The sequence below is a fragment of the Rhodnius prolixus genome, unplaced genomic scaffold (genome assembly GCF_049639745.1).
Source record: "Rhodnius prolixus isolate KJV_2025 unplaced genomic scaffold, Rpr scaffold_14, whole genome shotgun sequence".
In the NCBI taxonomy this organism is placed as follows: Eukaryota; Metazoa; Arthropoda; class Insecta; order Hemiptera; family Reduviidae; genus Rhodnius; species Rhodnius prolixus.
Window position 1 is genome coordinate 3,924,306 of NW_027411594.1, and position 11,422 is coordinate 3,935,727.

An 11,422-nucleotide genomic window follows, 5' to 3' on the forward strand; every position below is an offset into this window, starting at 1 on the left:
TATTAATATTTTGTCGTATTTTGGGTTGACAACTACTTTATTTTATATATTAGGGTAATCAATTGGCGAAAAAATTGAACCCTTTTTCGACTTCCTGTAACGGCTAGTAGCGTAGAAATATGCCTTAATAGGAAATAGCTTGTCCTCTTGAGTTGGCAACAATGTCAACTCGGCTTCTCCGATAAGCTCAGGGTTTTTTTTTTTAACGGCCGGAAGCACGCATTTCTGCTGTTCAATTGCCCCTTCCTCTTCAATTCAACTATTAAGAAGCTTAAGCTCTTTAAAAAAATAACAAAAAATGCTAATATTCTTTACATTTTCAGTAGCAAGAAAGACTAATGCCAATTTTTGGTCGTGATTTTGTATATTGCCGAGTTTTCCACCCAGGGACTAGGTGTGTTCCACAGCCCTGAAGATTACTTAGTCCCTAGGTCGAAAGCTAGGCGTAATAAACAAATCATGACTGAAATTGGTATTGTTCTTTTCTTCCATTTGGAATAATGGATCAGAGACCAAAAACTATGAACAATACTATTCCTTTTACTGTTCTTGTCTTGAAACCAAATGGGACTACACTTTCAAATTGGGACTTGAACAGTAGTCTCTTACTCCTGCTGCTGATTTAAAGGCTCTAAAGAATTGTGTTTAAGGCATTTTTGCCTTTTTTTTGGCATTGGCTTTCGCCATACAGCCAGCAACGTCTAGGTGCTTATCACTAGAATATCACACTCTCCATTCTTACTTATAAATAAATTCGCTTCACACATTCATCCCTCTACTATATACAACTATCATAAACTACAGCTAATGGATGGATCAGTACTCTGTGCTCCTGCCATCCTTATAGCTTAACCGAAATTAAAATCACGTAATCCTTCTCTAATCATTTTCTTGCATTCATTCTAATCGGCTATAACTTTTAAATACATTCATATTTCATTGCTAGCTCTGCTATAGATTTAAGCACATAGATGGTGGAGAATATTATGTCTTCGTAGCGAAATGGTGCATCTAAATACCTGTACAAGTCGTCAAACATTCGTTTCCTTTCTACCACATAACGTGGACATATCATTATTATATGTTTTGAAATCCTCCTCCTCATCAGCAATCTACGCAAAGAGGAGAGAGAACCTTTTTGTTGATCCTGTGAAGATCAACGATCCGCACACCGCGTGGTTCGCTCCTCTCAGCCTGCTTATTGTCGTAACAACCCATTTATTAGTGACAGTTCCCTAAAACCATGGTTGTCTAGGTAACTGATCTGCCATAGTTTTATAGAATCTCCCTTTATTACCATTACTGTAATCTGTCTGCCATTTTTGTAGTGCTGCTTTTGCAATTGTACACTTGATATCGATGTGTGGTAATTTATAATTAGCCATTTCCCCCACTATTGGTGGCTTCCTTTTCAAGTTTATCCACAATTTCATTTTCTTTTATACCGCCCAATGGCCCCTTACCCACAAAAAATTAATGCAGTCCCCCTTCTCTTTAAAAATGCATTAACTTACCAGCCTTCAACTCGACTTCACAGCTTCATAGACTCAACTTATTGGATCAGTATTTTCTTAAATACTTTAAGCAGCCCCACTTTTCTGATTAGTGTTCCCAAAACGTTGTGCTTCAAATGCTTTCAAAAAAGAATTTGTATTATCCACCTTTCGCTGCCTACCTTCCCCTCAAAAACATGGAGCATTAACTACAGAACAAATTATCCCCTTTTAGGGCATTCTTACCAAACCAAATTATGTCATAAATAAGTTTCAAAACGGAACATAAACTAAAAAACAAAACACACTGGTAGATGACATCATAAAGCGTGTAATTATTACCAGGTTACCTGCTGTAAGGCGATATTTTTTTACAGATATTGTGACTATTAAATTTATCACTTATCAGATAATTGCAATAAATTACAAAAATGATTATTTTTAACATAAAAAAAAAGAAATTATTATAATTATTTAGCGCAAGAAATTAAACAGTTGATTAAAACGCGTAGTCTCTCCATCAAGAAAGAGGAACATATAATTTCCCATCCGGAAGTTAATAACAAGTCATTAAGAAAGTGTTATAAGCACCGGAAATTTCGTAATATTAGAAGCTTCCCCTCTTTGTCTTACTTCCTGTTTATTTTATTATTTTATTTTATGAAAGTTGATAGTTATATCTAAAAGTTGCGTGAAACATAAAACATTAGAATTTATTGTTCAGAAGTTGCGTGAAACATGGAAAACTGCCTAACACGTTAAGTGCCCACTAAATTTTTAGTCGCCCTCTTCGAACAAAAAACGAAAAACAGGTGCCAGTGAAATTTGCAAATTACGCTATCAATTTTTTTGCAGCTGTTTTTTTTGAAGCGGAAATTATATTTTGTCTGCTCATTTGCTTCCGTAATTGACGTAACAGTTCTGGGTTCCGTGGATGGGCGAATCAGATAGATAAGGACAAAAAACGTGGAAGTGTATACTCACACGACTTTTGTATTCTCAAGGTTTAAAATATTGATTCAGTAAATTATTTGTAAGTCCATAAAATAATTTAATACCGTAATTAATTATTTTTAATTACCCTAAACATTAAATTTTTTTTTATTTATTTATTTAGGAATTTACAATCTATATAAATATATACAATAAGTAAATAGGAGGTGAATGAGATGAACTGGAGCGGGAAGAGCAGGAGGAGAGAAGCTTCCCAGCGGTAGCACTCTCTATAGGAGAGAGGGGAATGTGAGGAGGAGAGTGTGAGGAGGAGAATATGAGTAGAGGAGAGGAGAGATTTAGTTCTTCAGGCTGTAAGGAAGTCGCGGGGCCACTGGCGATTCAGTCGTCGAGGAGTATTGTTAGGGATGTCAGAGGAGACTGTACAAAAGGATTTGAGCAAGTAGAGAGAGCAGTATGGAATTTTTGATATTTAGTCTTGGCTTGTTGATCTATGAAGGGAATGTTGAGGTCGTTGTGAAGGGTGAGGTTAGTCACCATAGAAAGGAGCGTCAACTATTTGTCTGAGGAGTTTTGATTGAAATGTCTGTACAGTCCGTATGTTAGTAGGTTTGGTTGAACCCCACAGCTCCAGTCCGTAAGTCCACATAGGTATGAGGATAGTACTGTATATTAAGCGTTTGAGTTCAATGGGTAATTTGGAGCGTCGTCCAAGTAATCTTGTTGAGCAGTTTCGCACGTTTCGTCATTGCTTGTCCACGTGAGTCTTTTGTCAATGTAGAGCCCAAGGTAGCGCACCAGATCATTAATTTTGATGCCATTTTTTTGTATAGAACCTAGTCTACATGATGTAAGGCTTCAAAAAAGTGGCTCGCTTTTATTATACATGATTTTAAAAATAGTTTTTAATTACCTGAATTATAAGTTGGAGGTTATTGTCTACGAATTAATTTCTCACCTTATCTTCCCTAATTACTGATTCAGTTCCAAAAGAAAAGGGGAAAAGCGCTAATCTAAGCCTTGGATCAAAGCTACCACGGCTGTCTGTATTTCTGTTTGTTTTTTACCTAAAAGAAATTATGTTCTAAATTATCTTTTCGGTGAGTTACTTTAGATCTAAGATCTATATAAAGCCAGCCATATTATCTTAGTTCGGCCAGTTGTAGAATCTTTTGTTTCCTCTCCCCCTCTTTTGAATAGTTTTTTTTTTTTGAAAACTAGTAGTAGTATAGAATTACTGTGTGGATGCACTTTAGAGTACCTACTGTCCAGGTGCGCCCACAGCTTCTGTCCAATCACCATTACTAGCTCAAGTAATTTTCCAACAAGAACTTACGCTTACTTTTGTACAGCACGTTGCGTACTATATGCACCTGGTACTTTGAGTGCAGGCATTATAAGAAGCATATGATGTTTCATTATTATTAATTTTTATTGTTTCTTTTAAATAAAGTATTACTTAGATTTAGTTTTTTCGGTGTTAGTTCGCAACTACTCTAATTAAACATAGATCAATAAAAACTTGTCTTTTTTAATTTAGAATAAATTTCTTTTCAGTAATTTTTCAAAATTTAAATTCAAAAATAACATTCAGAAGTAAAAGAATTTAAAATATAGATCGAAAAAAGAAAGTAAAAGACCACCATTCTTTTTTTGCTGGCTAAATCACCTCTTATTGGTCGGGGTGTGGCTTATTTACCAGACCGCCTACGTTTCACACATCCAATTCGCGACAGTCATTGGCCAATTCTTTCTGGCTATTTATTTCTAGGAAAAGGTACTATTTAATTTTTTTTTTTAACTAATTTTTCTCCCTTAGATATTTAATGAATTATCGAATAATGCTGTAAAAAATTTAAGTCTAAAAACGCAAAAAATAATTATTATTTGGGCATTATGTTTTCTATTTTATACTTCTAATGTAATCCAGAAGCAAAAAACAGATATAAATACTGTTAATTTTATTGGGAAACGAGTAAGAGACAACTGAGTTCACCTTTAGAGTAAACTGCTATTTTGTTCATTTGCACCAAATGAGGAACAAGTTTTGAATCTCTCCTGGCCTGTTCCAAGGAGCAGTAGTTTGGGAGGGCAAAGATCGGATTTTATCGTTCCCAACTTCCACACCATAAGCTTGCATTTTAAACTAAATCGTACCCGTAATATGGCTATGATTATGGGCATAAAATATAAGTTTCACAGTCCTCAATATAGTCTATTTAAAATTTAAACGAATTCTAATAGTAATCGCCTGAGGGGATGTTGAACAAGAATATTTGAACCTTTTTTTATCTATAGAATTTATCTGCAAACCAAATGCTACCAATAATCTAAAATATCAATTTCAATTTTGTTCCTTATTTGGTTTAGAAATTGTTAACAACATTTTTAAAGTTAACGCGGCCAAATACATAGTTACAAACAAGTAGTAACTAATAACCAACTGTAAACTGACATATAATGTAGGTAGTTAGTTTTGTTTTATATTTGTTGTAATAAACAGTATGTGGGTGCCACCACAAATTACATGATGAGGCAATTTTATTTAAATGTGTGGCTATTTTATTATTTATAGTTTATATAACTAAATTATAATATTTTTTATTTTTATTATTATTACATTTTTTATGTTTTCATGATAATATTTCCAATCACTTGTATAAAGCAAATATAAAAACTGTAATTACAACCAATCGATAAACAATATAGAAACTTACTGATATAACCATATGAGAGGTAACATTTACTAAAGTGTAACGTAAGTTATGTTGTTGAAAAAAAGAAACCTTTTAACGCTACTTATAATCTTAATAAATATGCACTCGCACGCAACAGATGTCAGTTTCACTTCTCAAGCAGCAATATTTTAGCTTTATTAAATATGTATGTATTGTACTTTTATTACAAACGTTTGAAGAAGTTCCAAATAATTGTGGGGAATAGTCATTAAATTGTCCGTCAATAATTTTATCTTTTATTCTGTTTAGCCCTTCCGATTTCCTAATCAAATCACACTATTTCCCTAAAATTGATAGCTACCTAAATCTCCTTTTCGTGGCTGTACTCATCTAAACTTAACAAAAGATGAAACTCCTTGCTAGTGTGTAGCCCAAAACGCTCTGAACCATCAGAATAAACGTCGGTTGCATCCAGCTTGCAACGATACGGGCGTCTCAGTAAATTGTAGATAAAAGTTCCATCAACAGATTAAAAACGCTATAATGAAGAATCCTTTACTTAGAGAAAGTATAATTAAAATAAAAGGTCAATATATTAATCAATTAATGATATTTATGGTATTTTAAAATATTAATCTGTTAGTAAGCCAGTTTTATGAAGTAAAGCTGGTTGTCACGTAGGCAAGATGAGGTTGCACTATAAGATTAATCATGTTGTAAAAAGATGCAAAACTCTCTTAGCTGTGGAGAGAGAATGACTGCAGTCCAGGTAATTTATTGCTTGGAACTTTTTTAAAAGCACATCTGCTCTGAAGTAGTAGCACTTCCTGGATGTTACTGAACAGGCCTACAACTAAAAGCCCATTACTAGTTTTACTCAACATTTTATTGCCCTAACAGAGCCAAAATTGATAATGACTTCGTTTTTGTGAGTTTGAATGATAAAATAAACTACCACAAGTTTGCAGAGACTTTCTAAAGTCATGTTATAACGAAGTAATTCATCCTAGAAAAGTTATTACCCATAAATTATTTACTCTAATAAAGAATGCAGAATCATTTCATTACTCTTTGATAATATTTACCACGGAAAAAAAGGGTAAATGTATTTTTACTAATGTTTACTCCTCATCAGAGGAGAATTGCGATTTTCGATTTTGAACTTGCACTGATTTTTTTACACATTGGCCTATATGTCTGTGAACATCATAATAATTTTTGTTTAATTTGTCTTAAAACACTAAATCGGAATCGTCCCAAATCTATATACTTTTAAAAACATTTTATTCAACTACGGTCCTATCTTTCGATGCACACTATGCTAAGGTTATTTTAATTATCGATATTGCCCACAGTTAATTGTTAGATATATTCGCACGCATGCGCATTACTCGTACATTTAACAGGTTACACTTTTTACTGGTTATTCAGACTCATGCTGAATTGTATTGCCATATTTTGAATCTTAATCAGTATTGTTTATCTAAGCTAGATTAGTTGTCACTGAACTATCCGTAATTTTGGTTGGTCAGGCGATTTGTCTTTGACTCAATTTAACTACGTAATTTTTCTTGGTAACACTCAACTTACGTATAAATAATAAAGTAACAATTAATAAAAAAAAGAAAGGATTACAGAAAATCAAACTGAAAATATCAATGCTTGAACTATAAGTACAAAGCAATGTAAGTTTTCAACATTTTGTTATTGTATTCGTGTTTAAGTGTGGTGACGGATAGTGTACAAAGTTTAACAAATTTTTGGTTATTTATTTTGTACTGTTGAAGAAAAAAAGATAATTATTACAATCTTAGAAGATATTTTCGAGAAAATCTCAAAAGTGGTAGTCAAATAGTAGTTCCGTTTGAGGGATATTGATCACTATAATAGTTTTGTTTGAGGGATGTTGATGGCTAAGTTACACTTGGGTCCTCTGTTAGAGACCAAATTGAAAAAATAGTTTCTGCTTCCTGCGTTCTAGTAATTAGTTCTATCGTCGCTTTGGTTTCAAACTTTTTCTCAAAAACATTGATTTTGTTCTGAAGACCTTCATCAGTACCTAATATAGTGATAAACATGATCACATTAAAGTCAACCAACTGTTAAGTAAAAACTTTTACCATAGAAACATAGTGTAAATTTATTTTTTATTTATAACTTATATTCAAATACATTTTTTTTTTTTTTTGCAATAAATTGAGGAGATTTGACTTAAGCGAAATTACATTTACTTAATCATAACATGTCGACGTCTGTAAGTATGTCATTTAAAATATTGTGCGGAGTGTAAAGAAAATAATTGAAGCCATTTAATAAAAAAAAAGTGAAAAATCTTTTCAATTGAGTGGTAATTTCGAGTAATTTTAGTCGGATATCGTGGAGGGTTCCAATGTAAATTTAAATCTTCATCTTCCCGAGATTGTTCATTCTAGAGTTCTCATATACACATACTTCCATGCTTATAGTTAAGAGAAATAAATAAAATATTTTAATATAATCATTGTGACCTCCCGTTGAATTTTAAAATAGAGTTGTTATAAAAGTTCATTCTAATATGAACTTCCAGCCAATGCTTTTGGCTATTTATACTGGTTTTTTCTTAAATAATTTCAATTCTTTACAAATTTTTTAATTTTCCAAATAACTATTCTTGAAAACAACTAATTTTCATTATTTTTTCAGAAAGAATGCTGTGACTGCGTATGTCCAGGTAAATATTTACAATTTATTAATATTCTTTTATTTAATAATTAAGTTTTGAATAATGCAAAAAAAAAAAAAAAACAAAGCAATTAAGGATACCAAAAAGTCTCTATTGATTAATGATTTTTGGGGGGATGGTAAAGTTGGATTAAGTGCTGTTTAATATTGCTTCATAGGCAATGGTTTCGTAATCCTTATTTAGGAGATAAAAAAAAAAAATCCTGAAGGAATAAGCCTTGATGCCGGGTTCGAAACTGGCTGATGGCCTTAGGTTTTCTTTTCCTATAAGATTCAGCGCATTATCCGGGATGAATAAGTTCATTATTAATGAGAAAACTTTGTCCAGAGGCCGCATTGTACTCAAAAAGGCTCCGGCCGCTAAGACATCAAATGTTGAAGCAAAAGGGATAATTATAACTATTTCATAATTGTTTTGCATTTTGTACTAATATAAAATTTAAGTGCTTTAAAAAAAAAGTTCTTAATATTAAATTAAAAATTTAGATGAGGAATGCCCGTGGTGTACATTTGCTGAAGAATGTGAGGAACCAAATCCAGCCGTTTTAACAGCTCGTCAACAGTTTACAGAGCCATGTTTAAAACAGGCTAATTATGATATCAGTAAAACACAGAAACTTAAATCACCATTACTAGAATTTGATCAGAAAATGAAACAATTAATGCAATTGGGTAAGCCGAGTAGTGCACAGTCGGTAGCAGTTAGCGAGACGGCGGCGCCGGAACGCCCTACGTTGATGCAAAGGTTAGCATCACAACCATTCAGAACTGTTAGGAATATACAACAGAAAATACAGATGAACAACATCTATGTTGAAGATTATCCACTATTTGAAGCTTTAGGCCATATTACTGATGCTGAAGAACTTATGAAGTGAGTATTTCTCAAGTCATCATTTGATTCCGCACTATCGTTCCCTGTAATATTTTGATGAAGTCCTTCAAAATTAATTTTAAATATGGTTTTGTTTCATTCTTCTGTAACAATAAGAATGTTTAGTTCAGTGCTACTTGTAAGTACTGAAGTCTAAAATACTAATTTAAAACCATATATTAACCGAGATAATATTATCGAGTTTCTGAAAACAGTTATCAACAATATTTCGTTATAAAGTCTATAAACATTGCCAATTATGTAGTAATTGCAGACAATTTCCACGCTGTTCAACTTGAAGTCATCGTTCGTTAGCCATCATCAACACACTACTTTTTCTCTTCCACGTCAACCTTTTAAATAATGTCAACAATTGTTCAGCAGTCATTCAGTGACATTTGGAAGAGTTCACTATCATAATCATCATTCATCATCCCTGCACTTCCTCTACTAAGTTTGCCTCATTCTACAAAACAAAACTTTACTGCCGGCCAAGAAAAGTTTACAGATTTCCTACCTTTAAAATGAAACTATCTATTGAATGCCTTTTCTAAATTGTAATCATATTCCGGACATTCTAGAGGTTTTCCGGACTTTATCATATTTCGAAGATATGCGATGTATTGGGCAAGTAAAGATGTAAGGTCAGACAAATAATCTTTTTAAATCGATTGCGGCATGTTTTACGCTATCTAATTGTAATATAAAGCAATCTTTTAATTATCTTCTTTTTTTTACTATATAATTATATTACCTTGATCTAGATTCGAAGGAGCGCTACGAGCTGCAGAATTGGCTACGAGGAACGCACCGCCGGAAGAGGTAGAAGCGGCTGCTGTTAAAGGAGCCAGTGCTTATCGGGCTCAAGTTACACAGTCAGTGAATATACAAAAAAATAACCTTGTAGAAGTTGTCGGTTATATGGGAATAACTCGTCCGCAGTAGGATGTGTTGATCTAGGCTCCAGTATCTTATCTATGTGTATATCATGGTTGGTGTATAATAAACATGATGAAGTGAACTTTATTTTAATGAATATACAGTCAAGGCATGTTTTATTAAATGGCAACAGTTTCAATATTGGGCGTCTCTGCATTGAAGGTTCACCCAGCTTTAGCAAATCTCGGAAAAGAAAACCTATGCCCTCCGCATCGACAGAAAAGTGTTCATTCTGAAGGACGTATGTATCAAATATTATATCTTTAATTTCAAACTGGTTGAATAATTGATCAGAGCAATCAGTGGACCCGCGTGCGCATTAAGTGTAGGTTTTAATTTTAAAAAAATAATGAAGAGATTCAAATGAACTTCAAATTCATTCAGCAAGTCACGGATCACACATGCGCCAATAATAACACAGATCCAATTAGTAATTAATTCGAAACTGTTAATCAAATCAGAAAAAAAAAAATCATTTATATAATAAGATTATTAGTTCGAATGTTATCAGCCCGAAAATTGTTTTGGAAGTGCTTCGACCAGTTCAGTGTTTTGGACGAGAGGACAAAATTACTTTGACATCGAAAGTAATGAGATATTCGATTCTTTTTGAAGGAGGAGCGCAGTAAGTTCTTTTTTTTTAGGGTTGGAATCATTTTGTGTAATAAGCGTCCAGAAATTTAGGAATAGCTCGCAAAGAAGAAGGGAACCAAGAGTGCATTTCACTATTGAGTCACTACAGTATTTTTTGTTTTTTAAATTCCTCTATGACGCAGCAACTATTTGCACATATGGTAATGGTGGCACGTTTCTCTATTATCTCACATAAACAAAGAAAACAAAAAAAATACCTGAAAACAAAAATGTAAAATTAAGAAAAAAGAAAAATAAATGAACTCTTCAAAGAATGCAATGTTTATTAGCATTTAAAATGAGACGACTATAAAGTAAAAAAAAAGAAGCTACTACAGTGGTTTGCACACACCAAGTTTGTAGAAACTGTTTATTATAGAAAAGGTTCTAGTGTTTATAGAAATATGACGAAAAGCAGCTAAAAGTAGTCAAGTCGTATAAATTATATTATTACTACTATTGTTTGTCATTCTATTTAGTATTGTGTTTATTAATTCTGTTTGTGTTTGTTATGTGTCTCTATAAGTATAAAATGGTATCGTAGGCGAACTTGTGTGCAGTGCATAATATTGAATTAAAAATTTAAAAAAAAACGATGTATAAGATCAACCTTAACAATAGCACCAAAGAAACAACTGAAAGAATTACAAGTCAAATGTTATTGTTCTACTGTGTTGGCAAGTTGGCGGTTTGTTGTGGAAGAAGCAAATTGGTAGCTTCATTTAAATCAGGGCGTCTTAGCAAAAACAATTTCAGTAGGAATTTAATATGATAATTGTATTGTCATTATGCTTCAAGAACAAGTCTTCTATTTCTATTGTCTCATTGTTTCAGAAAATTTAATACAGATTTTATTTAAAAACAATGACAATATGTTGTAGTACTTCGGTTCCTTTCAAACTGGAAGACTTCACTGATGCACATTTCTCTGTTTGATGTAATTTTCTGGAAAGTGCCTCCAACTATTTTTCAACAACTTTTACTTTGATAGTTTTTCCTAGAAGAATTTATTGCAGTATTCAGAAATCGTTAATCACCGTTATAGAATTTGTTTATCGTTTTGTTTGTATGTTTGCTTTTCAAATTTAGTGAAAATCTTACCAAAACATTTTCCCCTAACAATTTTTGCG

At 32.7% G+C, this 11,422-nt stretch overlaps 1 protein-coding gene across 2 annotated transcripts; it reads left to right on the forward strand.

The window, feature by feature from the left end:
- The first annotated feature begins 5,192 nt into the window (after positions 1-5,192).
- Positions 5,193-11,157, forward strand: LOC141451696 (uncharacterized). Of its 2 annotated transcripts, none has more exons than XM_074123212.1 (4): positions 5,193-5,330; positions 7,808-7,835; positions 8,333-8,720; positions 9,485-11,157. In XM_074123212.1, the coding sequence occupies exons 1-4, from the start codon at positions 5,283-5,285 to the stop codon at positions 9,663-9,665; spliced, it is 645 nt and encodes a 214-aa protein (XP_073979313.1). In that variant the 5' UTR covers positions 5,193-5,282; the 3' UTR covers positions 9,666-11,157. The 2 variants fall into 2 exon arrangements, with proteins under 2 accessions (XP_073979313.1, XP_073979314.1); XM_074123213.1 differs by lacking the exon at positions 5,193-5,330 and adding an exon at positions 7,250-7,379.
- The last annotated feature ends 265 nt before the right edge of the window (positions 11,158-11,422 follow it).